The sequence below is a fragment of the Bufo bufo genome, chromosome 3, assembly GCF_905171765.1.
Source record: "Bufo bufo chromosome 3, aBufBuf1.1, whole genome shotgun sequence".
NCBI lineage: Eukaryota > Metazoa > Chordata > Amphibia > Anura > Bufonidae > Bufo > Bufo bufo.
In genome coordinates, this window is record NC_053391.1 from 23,645,240 (window position 1) to 23,660,443 (window position 15,204).

The 15,204-nt window shown below is 43.2% G+C and overlaps 1 protein-coding gene across 1 annotated transcript; it reads left to right on the forward strand.

Annotated features, from left to right (window-relative positions):
• Window positions 1–1,268: 1,268 nt before the first annotated feature.
• Window positions 1,269–14,933, forward strand: LOC120993587 (gastrula zinc finger protein XlCGF17.1-like; the record flags this gene model as incomplete). Its single annotated transcript, XM_040422062.1, has 2 exons — window positions 1,269–1,307; window positions 13,959–14,933. Coding segments are annotated over exons 1-2 (1,014 nt in total), but the record flags the coding sequence as incomplete, so codon positions are not given.
• Between the last annotated feature and the right edge of the window lie 271 nt (window positions 14,934–15,204).

Genomic DNA, 15,204 nt, shown 5'->3' on the forward strand with positions numbered 1-15,204 from the left:
TAACAGTGACCTCTACAGACCCCCGCCCCCATAACAGTGACCTCTACAGACCCCCGCCCCCATAACAGTGACCTCTACAGACCCCCGCCCCCAGAAAAGTGACCTCTACAGACCCCCGCCCCCAGAACAGTGACCTCTACAGACCCCCGCCCCCAGAACAGTGACCTCTACATGCCCCGCCCCCAGAACAGTGACCTCTACATGTATCCGCCCCCATAACAGTGACCTCTACAGGCCCCCGCCCCATAAAAGTGACCTCTACAGACCCCCGCCCCCATAACAGTGAACTCTACAGACCCCGCCCCCATAACAGTGAACTCTACAGACCCCGCCCCCATAACAGTGACCTCTACAGACCCCCGCGCCCATAACAATGACCTCTACAGACCCCCGCCCCATAACAGTGACCTCTACAGACCCCCACCCCCATAACAGTGACCTCTACAGACCCCCGCCCCCATAACAGTTACCTCTACAGACCCCCGCCCCCATAACAGTGACCTCTACAGACCCCCGCCCCATAACAGTGACCTCTACAGACCCCCGCCCCCATAACAGTGACCTCTACAGACCCCCGCCCCCATAACAGTGACCTCTACAGACCCCCACCCCCATAACAGTGACCTCTACAGACCCCCGCCCCATAACAGTGACCTCTACAGACCCCCGCACCCATAACAGTGACCTCTACAGACCCCCGCCCCATAACAGTGACCTCTACAGACCCCCGCCCCATAGCAGTGACCTCTACAGACCCCTGCCCCCATAACAGTGACCCTCCCCCATAACAGTGACCTCTACAGACCCCCGCCCCCATAACAGTGACCTCTACAGACCCCGCCCTTTAACCCTGACCCCCCACAGTGCCTGCCACTTTAAAATGGGACCTCCACAGCAGCCCATCCCCTTAACAGTGACCTCCTCAGCAGTTGCCCCTTTAATAATGGTGCCTGCCCCCTTAACAGTAACATCCACAGTGCCCGCCCCTTTAACCCCTTAAGGACCCGGCCATATTTCACCTTTCTGCCCAGGTCATGTTTTGCAGATCTGCCCAGTGTCACTTTATGTGGTGATGACATTAAACGCTGTCACTTCTCCAGGCCGTTCTGTTTTCTCGTCACATATTGTACTTCATGACACTGGTAAAATGGAGTCAAAAAATGTCATTTTTATTTATAAAAAAAATACCAAATTTACAAAAAAATTTGAAGAATTTGCAAGTTTCAGTTTCTCTACTTTTATAATAGATGGTGTTTTGGATCTGATCGATGGTCGGTGAAGTGGATGTGCCGGTCCGAATGACAGAAGTAGGTTTAGGCCCCTTTCACAAGGGCGAGTATTCCGCGCGGATGCGATGTGTGAGTTGACCGCATTGCACCCGCACTGAATCCCGACCCATTCATTTCTATGGGGCTGTTCACATGAGCGGTGATTTTCACGCATCACTTGTGCGTTGTGTGAAAATCGCAGCATGCTTTATATTCTGAGTTTTTCACGCAACGCAGGCCCCATAGAAGTGAATGGGGCTGCGTGAAAATCGCAAGCATCCGTAAGCAAGTGCGGAGGCGGTGCTATTTTCACGCATGGTTGCTAGGTGACAGTCTATAAACTGTGTTATTTTCCCTTATAACATGGTTATAAGGGAAAATAATACCATTCCGAATACAGAACGCTTAGTAGGTGATCAATTGAGGGTTAAAAAAAATAAAAATAAATGAACTCGCCTTCTCCTCTTGTTCGCGTAGTTCCATCACCATGGATCCGTCTGTATAAAAAGTAACCTACGGCCACGGATCACGGACACGGATGCCAATCTTGTGTGCATCCGTGTTCTTTCACGGACCCATTGACTTGAATGGGTCCGTGAACCGTTGGCCGTAAAAAAAATAGGACAGGTCATATTTTTTTCACGGCCAGGAAACACGGATGCGGCTGCAAAACGGTGCATTTTCCGATTTTTCCACGGACCCATTGAAAGTCAATGGGTCCGCGAAAAAAAAACGGAAGACGCCACAACAGCCACGGGTGCACACAACGGTCGTGTGCAGGAGGCCTAACTTTGTTAACCCTTTAGGTGTTCCACAAGAATTAATGGAAAATAGAGATACAATTTCAAAATTTTACTTTTTTGGCAGATTTTCCTTTTTAATATTTTTCCAGTTACAAAGCAAGGGTTAACAGCCAAACCAAACTCAATATTTATGGCCCTGATTCTGTAGTTTACAGAAACACCCCATATGTGGTCGTAAACTGCTGTACGGGCACACGGCAGGAAGCAGAAGGAAAGGAATGCCATACGGTTTTTGGAAGGCAGCTTTTGCTGGACTTTTTTTTTTTTGACACCATGTTCCATTTGAAGCCCCCCTGATGCACCCCTAGAGTAGAAACTCCATAAAAGTGACCCCATCTAAGAAATTACACCCCTCAAGGTATTCAAAACTGATTTTACAAACGTAGTTAACCCTTTAGGTGTTCCACAAGAGTTATTGGCATATAGAGATGAAATTTCAGAATTTACATTTTTTTGGCAAATTTTCCATTTTAAACCATTTTTCCCAGTAACAAAGCAAGAGTTAACAGCCAAACAAAACTCAATATTTATGGCCCTGATTCTGTAGTTTACAGAAACACCTCATATGTGGTCGTAAACTGCTGTACGGGCACACGGCAGGGCGCAGAAGGAAAGGAGCGCCATACGGTTTTTGGAAGGCAGATTTTGCTGGACTGTTTTTTTGACACCGTGTCCCATTTGAAGACCCCCCGATGCCCCCCTAGAGTAGAAACTCCAAAAAAGTGGCCCTATTTTAGAAACTACGGGATAGGGTGGCAGAATTATTGGTACTAGTTTAGGGAACATATGATTTTTAATGTGCAGTTGTGGCGGCTCACTTCCAGTAGTAGAATTCTAGCTGTGCTCAGTCCGAGGAAGCTAACCCAAAGCTTCAAAGTAGTAGGATAAAAAATGAAATGAATGGACGGCACTCGCAACAAATGGGATATGTGGATGTAGTTTATTAGATTATAAGGGAACTTAAAAGGTGTCAAATGGTAATTGACATATATCAGATCGCGATTAACATATAGTAATCTGTCTTATCTGTATAACTTTAATAAAACTTGGGATGTGTGTGCTCTTTAGAAAATAGATATTAGATAAATGACTAAATAAATAAATAGGTGGCAAAATGCTGCTTCCTATAAAAAATTATTAGTCAAGGTTTAATATCCGTGAAGTTGTAAGTTGATGTCCATATATAAAAATATATATATAAAAAAATATATATAAAAGATATAGATGAATAAATAGGTGTCAAATCATATTAGAGTCCATCTGTGATTAGAAATTCATATAGTCCACAAATAAGTTCATATAGTCAGCAAAAAAGTGAAGGAAAACTCCATAAAAAAGTTCATAAGAGATGCCTATAGATCAAGGCGTTATCTATAGATCCCAAAATTCATATAGTTCAAAAAGTTATTCTGATTTCATATAAATAATTAAAGGCAGTTCATATCCTAATGGTAGCTTTTAAAAAATTGTTGGTGATCACTTATAATGAAAGAATAGAATCGAGGTGGTAGTGGATGCAGATAGATCGTTCCTATATCTGCTCCTATATCTGCATTCACATTAGCATTAGTGCCGGATCTCCACCTGGAAGGAAAATAACACAGGGGTGCGTTACCGCTCTTCTGTGCTTCTCCGGCCGTCCAGGTAGGAGGCGCCGTCCTCGCTGTGCCTGGGGATTACAGGAGTGTTGCCGTCACATTTATATGAGATACATCTAACAAGACTACTATACATACAATAATGAAAATGCAGATTCTCATTATCCCAAATAACTGATACATACACACGTTGGAACTTCATATATATATTTTTGGAATATCGCTCAATATATATACAGGGTGGGCCATTTATATGGATACACCTTAATAAAATGGGAATGGTTGGCGATATTAACTTCCTGTTTGTGGCACATTAGTATATGTGAGGGGGGGAAACTTTTCAAGATGGGTGGTGACCATGGCGGCCATTTTGAAGTCGGCCATTTTGAATCCAACTTTTGTTTTTTCAATAGGAAGAGGGTCATGTGACACATCAAACTTATTGGGAATTTCACTAGAAAAACAATGGTGTGCTTGGTTTTAACGTAACTTTATTCTTTCATGAGTTATTTACAAGTTTCTGACCACTTATAAAATGTGTTCAATGTGCTGCCCATTGTGTTGGATTGTCAATGCAACCCTCTTCTCCCACTCTTCACACACTGATAGCAACACCGCAGGAGAAATGCTAGCACAGGCTTCCAGTATCCGTAGTTTCAGGTGCTGCACATCTCGTATCTTCACAGCATAGACGATTGCCTTCAGATGATGCGGCGCATTGCCTATAGCACAGACCTGTCACTTACCAGTAGGAGGAGCGCCCGGCCGGTCACAGACATCGCAGCTCGCAGGTAAGTATAATGCTTCTAAAAATTGCTAAGTAACCATGGCAACCAGGACTGCAGTAGCGTCCTGGTTGCCATGGTTACCGATCGGAGCCCCAGCGATTAAACTGGGACTCCGATCGGAATTATCCACTGCCACCAATGATGGGGGAACGTGATTTTAACTAGGGGGGGGGGAGAGGTGAGGCCGCACTGGCCACCAATGATGGGGGATTCGGAACGTGATTTTAACTAGGGGGGGGGGAGATGTGAGGCCTCACTGGCCACTAATGATGGGTGATTCGAAACGTGATTTTAACTGGGGGGGGAGAGGGGAGGCTGCACTGGCCACCAATGAATATAATATTGGGGAGGGAGGGAGTCTGCCCCCTCCTGCCTGGCAGCACCTGATCTCTTACAGGGGGCTATGATACGCACAATTAACTCTTTAGGTGCGGCACCTGAGGGGTTAATTGTGCGGATCACAGCCCCCTGTAAGAGATCGGGTGCTGCCAGGCAGCAGGGGGCAGTCATGTACACAGTTCTCAGTATATTCTAACTTGAAGCGTCCCCATCACTATGGGAACGCCTCTGTGTTAGAATATACTGTCGGATATGAGTTTTCACGAAGTGAAAACTCATATCTGAAAAAGCTTTTATGCAGATGGCTCTGCGATCCGTCTGTGTGAAAGTTGCCAACGGCCACGGATCACGGACGCGGATGCCAATCTTGTGTGCATCCGTGTTTTTTCACGGACCCATTGACTTAAATGGGTCCGTAAACCGTTGTCCGTCAAAAAAATAGGACAGGTCATATTTTTTTGACGGACAGGAAACACGGATCACGGCCGCGGATGAACAACGGTGCATTTTCCGAGCTTTCAACGGACCCATTGAAAGTCAATGTGTCCGCAGAAAATCACGGAAAACGGAACAACGGCCACGGATGCACACAACGGTCGTGTGCATGAGGCCTTACAGAGATATTTCTCTCACCCAGCATGGGTATATGTAAAAATACACCCCAAAACACATTGCCCTACTTCTTCTGAGTACGGAGATACCACATGTGTGACACTTTTTTGCAGCCAAGATGCGCAAAGGGGCCCAAATTCCAACGAGTACCTTTTAGGAGGGCATTTTTAGGCATTTGGATTCCAAACTTCTTCTCACGCTTTAGGGCCCCTAAAATGCCAGGGCAGTATAAATACCCCACATGTGACCCCATTTTGGAAAGAAGACACCCCAAGGTATTCTGTGAGGGGCATGGCGAGTTCATAGAAGATTTTTTTTTTTTTGGCACAAGTTAGCGGAAATTGTTTTTTTTTTTGTTTTTTTTTCTCACAAAGTCTCCCTTTCCGCTAACTTGTGACAAAAAGTTCAATCTTTCATGGACTCAATATGCCCCTCAGCGAATACCTTGGGGTGTCTTCTTTCCAAAATGGGGTCATTTGTGGGGTGTTTGTACTGCCCTGGCATTTGAGGGTCTCCGCAATCATTACATGTATGGCCAGCATTAGGAGTTTCTGCTATTCTCCTTAGGCCTCATGCACACGACCGTTGTTTGGGTCTGCGGCGGCTCGGATGCGGACCCATTCATTTCAATTGGGTCCCGCAAAAGATGCGGACAGCACTCCGTGTGCTGTCCGCATCCGTGGCTCCGTACCGCGGCCCCGCTAAAAAAATATAACATGTCCTATTCTTGTCCGCGCTTTGCAGACAAGAATAGGCATTTATATTGCCGGCGCCCGTTCCGTTCCGCAAATTGCAGAAGTCAACACGGGCGCCTTCCGTTTTTTGCGGATCCGCGGTTTGCGAACCGCAAAAAACTGCACGGTCGTGTTCATGAGGCATTATATTGAGCATACGGGTAATGAGATTTTTTTTTTCCGTTCAGCCTCTGGGCTGAAAGAAAAAACGAACGGCACAGATTTCTTCATTCGCATCGATCAATGTGGATGAAAAAATCTCTGCCAAAAAATGTGCAAAAAAATTTAAAAGCTGCGATCGCTAATAAAAATCCAAAAAGCTCAAAAGTGATCTTTATAGCGCCGCAGCGATTTTACGGTGTTTTTGCAGTGATCAGAAAATATTTATTTCTGTCACTGCGGTGGGGCGGACTGAACGCAAGTGTGCGCACAAGATCAGGCCTGATCGGGCGAACACTGCGTTTTTTGTAGAGCCTAAGGTGACCCTAATGTACTGCTATAGATCTGATTGCGATCAGTCTTGATCACTTACAGATACTATATAGTACTAGTGCTGATTAGCGACAGCGATGACACTAATCAGTGACTGCGGTGGGCTGGGCGCGAACTACCTAACAAGTAGCTAACTAACTGGCGGTGATAAGGGACCCTTAGGCCCCATTCACACGTCCGCAATTCTGTTCTGCATTTTGCGGAACGGAATTGTGGACCCATTCATTTCTATGGGGACAGACTTTGTCCCGCTCGGATCCGGAATTGCGGATCTGCACTTCCGGGTCCGCACTTCCGTTCCACAAAAATATAGAACATGTCCTATTCTTGTCCGCAATTGCGGACAAGAAAAGGCATTTTCTATATAGTTCTGGCAATGTCGGGATCCGTAAAATGCGGAAAGCACATTGCCGCTGTCCGTGTTTTGCTGATCCGTGGATCTGCAAAACACATACGGACGTCTGAATGGAGCCTTACAGGGGGGTGATCAATGACAGGGGGGTGATCAGGGAGTCTATATGGGGTGATTAGGGGTTTATAAGGGGTTAATAAGTGACGGGGGGCGGGGTGTAGTGTGGTGCTTGGTGCTACTTACAGAGCTGCCTGTGTCCTCCGGTGGTCGATCCAAGCAAAAGGGACCACCAGAGGACCAGGTAGCAGGTATATCAGACGCTGTTAACAAAACAGCGTCTAATATACCTTTCTAGGGTTAAAAAAATCGCATCTACAGCCTGCCAGCGAATGATCGCCGCTGGCAGGCTGTAGATCAACTTGTTTACTTCGCAATCCTGTGAACGCGCGCTCACAGGAAATCTCGGGTCTCACGAGATTACGCCTATTGGCGTCATCGAGACCTGGGAGAGCCGCCGCACTCACGCCTTTTGGCGTTAGTGTGACAGCAAGCGGTTAAGGACTCGGGATCCATGCCGTACCGGTACGTCATGGGTCCCTAAGGGGTTAAAGGGGCGGTCACTGTGAAAGTCGCTGTTAAAGGGGCGGTCACTGTGAAAGTGCCTGTTAAAGGGGCGGTCACTGTGAAAGTGACTGTTAAAGGGGCGGTCACTGTGAAAGTGACTGTTAAAGGGGCGGTCACTGTGAAAGTGACCGTTAAAGGGGCGGTCACTGTGAAAGTGACTGTTAAAGGGGCCGTCACTGTGAAAGTGACTGTTAAAGGGGCGGTCACTGTGAAAGTGACTGTTAAAGGGGCGGTCACTGTGAAAGTGACCGTTAAATGGGCGGTCACTGTGAAAGTGACCGTTAAAGGGGCGGTCACTGTGAAAGTGACTGTTAAAGGGGCGGTCACTGTTAAAGGGGCGGTCACTGTGAAAGTGACTGTTAAAGGGGCGGTCACTGTGAAAGTGACTGTTAAAGGGGTGGTCACTGTGAAAGTGACTGTTAAAGGGGCGGTCACTGTGAAAGTCACTGTTAAAGGGGCAGGCATTGTGATGGTCACAGTTAAAGGGACGGCCACTGTGGAGGCCACTGTTAAAGGGGCAGGCACTGTGGAGGTCATTGTTAAAGGGGCGGGTTCTGTAGAGGTCACTGTTATGGGGGAAACTTTCTATATTTTTTTCACGCCACATGGAAATAGAAGATGAAATAGATTAAATATACCCGTGCGAAGCCGGGTCCTTCTGCTAGTGTAATTATAAACCGCGCAAACTTTCACTACTCTTTGACCATTGGTTTTTGGGCGATTCAATAGGTTGAATGCCTGTCCTACACACATACTAATTATCCTATATATACAGGGAGTGCAGAATTATTAGGCAAGTTGTATTTTTGAGGATTAATTTTATTATTGAACAACAACCATGTTCTCAATGAACCCAAAAACTCATTAATATCAAAGCTGAATATTTTTGGAAGTAGTTTTTAGTTTGTTTTTAGTTTTAGCTATTTTAGGGGGATATCTGTGTGTGCAGGTGACTATTACTGTGCATAATTATTAGGCAACTTAACAAAAAACAAATATATACCCATTTCAATTATTTATTTTTACCAGTGAAACCAATATAACATCTCAACATTCACAAATATACATTTCTGACATTCAAAAACAAAACAAAAACAAATCAGTGACCAATATAGCCACCTTTCTTTGCAAGGACACTCAAAAGCCTGCCATCCATGGATTCTGTCAGTGTTTTGATCTGTTCACCATCAACATTGCGTGCAGCAGCAACCACAGCCTCCCAGACACTGTTCAGAGAGGTGTACTGTTTTCCCTCCTTGTAAATCTCACATTTGATGATGGACCACAGGTTCTCAATGGGGTTCAGATCAGGTGAACATGGAGGCCATGTCATTAGATTTTCTTCTTTTATACCCTTTCTTGCCAGCCACGCTGTGGAGTACTTGGACGCGTGTGATGGAGCATTGTCCTGCATGAAAATCATGTTTTTCTTGAAGGATGCAGACTTCTTCCTGTACCACTGCTTGAAGAAGGTGTCTTCCAGAAACTGGCAGTAGGACTGGGAGTTGAGCTTGACTCCATCCTCAACCCGAAAAGGCCCCACAAGCTCATCTTTGATGATACCAGCCCAAACCAGTACTCAACCTCCACCTTGCTGGCGTCTGAGTCGGACTGGAGCTCTCTGCCCTTTACCAATCCAGCCACGGGCCCATCCATCTGGCCCATCAAGACTCACTCTCATTTCATCAGTCCATAAAACCTTAGAAAAATCAGTCTTGAGATATTTCTTGGCCCAGTCTTGACGTTTCAGCTTGTGTGTCTTGTTCAGTGGTGGTCGTCTTTCAGCCTTTCTTACCTTGGCCATGTCTCTGAGTATTGCACACCTTGTGCTTTTGGGCACTCCAGTGATGTTGCAGCTCTGAAATATGGCCAAACTGGTGGCAAGTGGCATCTTGGCAGCTGCACGCTTGACTTTTCTCAGTTCATGGGCAGTTATTTTGCGCCTTGGTTTTTCCACACGCTTCTTGCGACCCTGTTGACTATTTTGAATGAAACGCTTGATTGTTCGATGATCACGCTTCAGAAGCTTTGCAATTTTAAGAGTGCTGCATCCCTCTGCAAGATATCTCACTATTTTTGACTTTTCTGAGCCTGTCAAGTCCTTCTTTTGACCCATTTTGCCAAAGGAAAGGAAGTTGCCTAATAATTATGCACACCTAATATAGGGTGTTGATGTCATTAGACCACACCCCTTCTCATTACAGAGATGCACATCACCTAATATGCTTAATTGGTAGTAGGCTTTCGAGCCTATACAGCTTGGAGTAAGACAACATGCATAAAGAGGATGATGTGGTCAAAATCAATTTTCAGGATGGCTGCAGTGGTTAGCACAGTGTCAGCACACCGATGTCAGCCGTTTAACCCCTTCCATGCCGCTGTATGGAAAGGGTTAACAGGGAGGGAGCTTCCTCCCTCTCCCATTGGGCCGCTGCTGTGCCGTTGCAGCGACCCGATGCTTGTTGGGTACACAGAGAGAGCTCCCTCCCTTCCACATCTGCCCGCTGCGCTGCTGTGGCTGCGTCCCGATGGTTACCATGGGTACTTTCACTCTAGCGTTAAAGTTTTCCGGCATTGAGATCCGTCTTAGGGGTTCAATACCGGAAAATAAACCCCTCAGTTTTGTCCCCATTCATTGTCAATGGGGACAAAACTGAACAGAACAGAATGCTCCAAAATGCATTCCGTTATGTTTAGTTGCGTTTCTCAGACCGGAGAGCAAACCACAACATGTTGTATTTTGCTTTTCGTACTGGGAAATACGGATCCATCATGACCCCCAATGCAAGTCAATGGGGACGGATTTGTTTACTCTGGCGCAATCTGCCACAATAAAAAACGGATCCGTCCTCCATTGACATTCAATGGAGTTCATGACAGATCCGTTTTGGCAATGTAAAAAAAAAAGTTTAAGATAATACGGATGGTTGAATTATCAGTAACGGAAGCGTTTTTGCTGGACCCTGCCGGATCCAGCAAAAATGCTAGTGTGACAGTACCCTAAGCCTGATCAGGTTAGGTGTAAAGTTACTATACACTGCAGTACACTATATAGTGTACTGCAGTGTATTATAGAGGCATCAGACCACCCGGATCTTCAAGAATCAAGTGGGTCTGGGTCACAAAAAAGTAAAAAAAAAAAATAAAAAAAAATGTATTTCTTATAGCATTACATTTATAATTGATTAAAAAATATATATATATACACTACACATGTTTGATATCACCGCGTCCGTAATGACCTGATCTATGAAAGGGTCTTATTACTTTCCCTGCATGGTGAACACCATAAAAAAGAAAACTATGATGAAATGTAAATTTTGCTCTCCTCACTTCCCAAAAAAAGGTATTAAAAGTGATGCAAAAAGTTGTATGTACCACAAAATGGTACCAATGAAAACGTCACCTCATCCTACAAAAAATGAGCCCCTATATGAAACAATCGCCCAAAAAATAAAAAAAATATGGGTTTCAGAAAATGGAGACACAAAAACATGTTTTTCTTTTCTAAAATACTTTAATTTTGTTAAAGTGAAACAAATTTTAAAAAAAAGTATACATATTGGGTATTTCCGCGTCCGTAACAACCAGCTCTATAAAAAAAATCACATGACCTAACCGGTCATATGAACATTGTAAAAACGATGCCAAAACAGCTATTTTTTGTTACCTTGCCTAACAAAAAGTGTAATATAAAGCAACCAAAAATCATATGTACCCTAAAATAGTTCCAACAAAACTGCTACCTAATCCCGTAGTTTCCAAAATGGGGTCTTTTTTTGTGGTTTCTACTTTAGGGGTGCGTCAGGGGGTCTTCAAATGTGACATGGCAACTTACAATTATCCCAGTGAAATCTGCCCTCTAAAAACCATATGGCGTTCTAAACGTCTAAATATTGAGTTTTGTTTGGCTGTTAAAGTGTTTCTGTCATGGGAAAAATCGTTATGTGCTAATGTCAGCAGTACATAACAGTATGTTTAAGTCTCTGCCTGCCGCTGTTCTCTCTAGGTGCTATGAGGGCATTGCTGCAGCACCTAGAGGCTCGGTCTACTCGCCTTTTGCACGCCCACGTCCACTTGATTGACATCCTTCTTCTCCGCATCGTCCTCATAATCCCGCGCCTGCACCGTTCTGTTTAGTATTCGGCGCAGGTGCAGTGAGTGAAGGACGCTCTGCTGCTGCCAGGCAGGCCTGCCGGGGAGGCCTGTCACGTAATCAGCGAAGGCGCAGTGAGGAAGCTGGCAGCAGCCGAGCGTCCTTCACTCACTGCGCCTGCGCCGAATACTAAACGGAACGGCGCGGGATTATGAGGACGATGCGGAGAAGGACGTCAATCAAGTGGACGTGCAAAATGAGAGTAGACCGAGCCTCTAGGCAGGGCTCCAGACCAAAAAAAAATATCAAGGAGACAATGGCTCCTAACCTGAAAAATTTAGGAGCCAAATTTAAATTTTTAGTTGTCAAATTTAAAATACATCTAATTACGGTAAAATAAAAAATGTCTTACCTAGGGTTGTCACGATACCAAAATTTTGACTCTATTTCGATACCATAAAAAGTATTGCGATACTCAATACCACGTGAAAAAAAGAAAACTCCAAAAAAGCTGTGTGCATTCCACATTTTATGGAACGTCTGGACCATAATAGAACAGTCCGATCCTAATTTTTAACCTTTGCTTTGTTATTGGAAAAAAGTTTATTAAAATGAAAAATCTGACAAAAAATTTAATTTCATCTCCATTTTCCTTTCATTCTTGTGGAACACCTAAAGGGTTAACAAAGTTTGTAAAATCAGTTTTGAATACCTTGAGGGCTGTAGTTTCTAAAATGGGGCCATTTATGGGTGGTTTCTATAATGTAAGCCCCACAAAGTTACTTCAGACCTGAACTGATCTACACAAACAGGTGTGTTCATTTATGAGTTTCTTTTGATTGGCCATGTCTTCGCTGTTGTATCATATTTGTTTGTTGATTGGATGGATGACCCTGTGGGAGTATTTTGTATCTCACTATATATATGTTGGCATTATCACTGATGTTTTATGCTTGACAAAGGCTATTTCCAGCCGAAACGTTGCATTTTTGTACCGCATTTTGGAAACCTCAATAAAGAAGTTTATGGAGATGCTGCTGTAGCCCACATCTTTCTACTACGTTCAGACCTGAACTGGTCCTTTAAAAATTGGGTTTTGGAAATTTTCTTAAAACTTTTGAGATTTGCTTCTAAACTTCTAAGCCTTCTAACATCCAAAAATAAGAAAATGTAATTTACAAAATGACCCAAACATGAAGTAGACGTATGGGGAATGTAAAGTAATAACTATTTTAGGAGGTATCACTATCTGTTTTAAAAGCAGAGAAATTGAAATTTTGAAAATTGAGAATTTTTCTACATTTTTGGTAAATTTGGTATTTTTTTTATAAATATAAATGAAATATTTTGACTCAAATTTACCACTGTCATGAAGTAGAATATGTGACGAGAAAACAGAATGGCTTGGATAAGTAAAAGTGTTTTAAAGTTCTCACCACATAAAGTGACACAGGTCAGATTTGCAAAAAAATGGCATGGTCCTTAAGGTGAAAAATGGCAGGGTCCTGAAGGGGTTAAGTATGCAGTAAGTATAACGTTGGTAAATTTTTTATCTGCATGTTAATTACATTTTATATTTTAACTGTTTGTGTGTAATTAGGGAAAAAAAGAGCCTTTTATCTTAAAAAATGTTTCTTTCTTCAGGTAAAGACTGGATAAAAGTCTCCCAAGGTCATCTAATTCCATCTCCTTCTTATGAAATAGAAAGTAATCAATCCCAATTTAGCAATAATAGAACCGGGCATATTCTGGGTGAGATGTCTGCAAATTCTGAATATGGGAATGATTTTGAAAATAATGCTAATCTTTCTGTGCACAATGAAATTCAGAAAGATGAACGGTCATGTTCTGAAAGAGAGAAAACTTTTAATGTGCTATCAAGTGTTGCTGAAAATCAGACAAATGACACAGGAGAGAAGCCATATTCATGTTCAGAATGTGGAAAGTGTTTTTGTCAGAAATCACATCTTGTTGAACATCAGAAAACTCACGCAGGGGAGAAGCCATTTTCATGTTTAGAATGTGGGAAATGTTTTAGTCGGAAATCACATCTTGTTGAACATCAGAAAACTCACGCAGGGGAGAAGCCATTTTCATGTTTAGAATGTGGGAAATGTTTTAGTCGGAAATCAAATCTTGTTGAACATCGGAAAACTCACATAGGAGAGAAGCCATTTTCATGTTCGGAATGTGGGAAATATTATAGTGATAAATCAAGTCTTCTGAAACATCAGAGAAATCACACAGGAGAGAAGCCATATTCATGTTCAGAATGTGGGAAGTGTTTTAGTCTGAAAGCACATCTTGTGAGACATCAGAGAATTCACACAGAGGAGAAGCCATTTTCATGTTTAGAATGTGGGAAATGTTTTAGTCGGAAATCAAATCTTGTTGAACATCAGAAAACTCACACAGGAGAGAAGCCATTTTCATGTTCGGAATGTGGGAAATGTTTTAGTAACAAATCAATTCTTGAGGTACATCAGAGAATTCACACCGGAGAGAAGCCATATTCATGTTCAGAATGTGGGAAGTGTTTTAGTCTGAAAGTACATCTTGTGAGACATCAGAGAATTCACACAGGGGAGAAGCCATTTTCATGTTTAGAATGTGGGAAATGTTTTAGTCGGAAATCACATCTTGTTGAACATCAAAAAACTCACACAGGAGAGAAGCCATTTTCATGTTCGGAATGTGGGAAATGTTTTAGTAACAAATCAATTCTTGAGGTACATCAGAGAATTCACACCGGGGTTAAGCCATTTTCATGCCCTGAATGTGGGAAATATTTTAATCATAAATCAGATCTTGTGAATCATATGAGAAATTACACTGGCGAGAAGCCATTTCCATGTCCTGAATGTGAAAAGTGTTTTAAATCAAAAACACAGCTTGATATACATCTGAGAATTCACACAGGAGAGAAGCCATATTCGTGTCCTGAATGTAAGAAGTGTTTTACTAACAAATCAAGTCTTGTGCAACATCAGAGAATCCACACCGGAGAGAAGCCATTTTCTTGTCCCGAATGTGAGAAGTGTTTTAATAACAAATCAGGTCTTGTGCAACATCAGAGAATTCACACCGGAGAGAAGCCATTTTCATGTCATGAATGTGGGAAATATTTTAATGAAAAATCAAATCTTAATTCACATCTGAGAAATCACACAGTAGAGAAGCCATTTTCATGTCCAGAATGTGAGAAGTGTTTTAGTGAGAAATCAAATCTTGTTCGACATCAGAAAACTCACGCAGAGGAGAAGCCATTTTCATGTTTAGAATGTGGGAAATGTTTTAGTCGGAAATCAAATCTTGTTCGACATCAGAAAACTCACATAGGAGAGAAGCCATTTTCATGTTCGGAATGTGGGAAATGTTATAGTGATAAATCAAGTCTTCTGAAACATCAGAGAATTCACACAGGAGAGAAGCCATTTTCATGTTCGGAATGTGGGAAATGTCTTAGTAACAAATCAATTCTTGAGGTACATCAGAGAA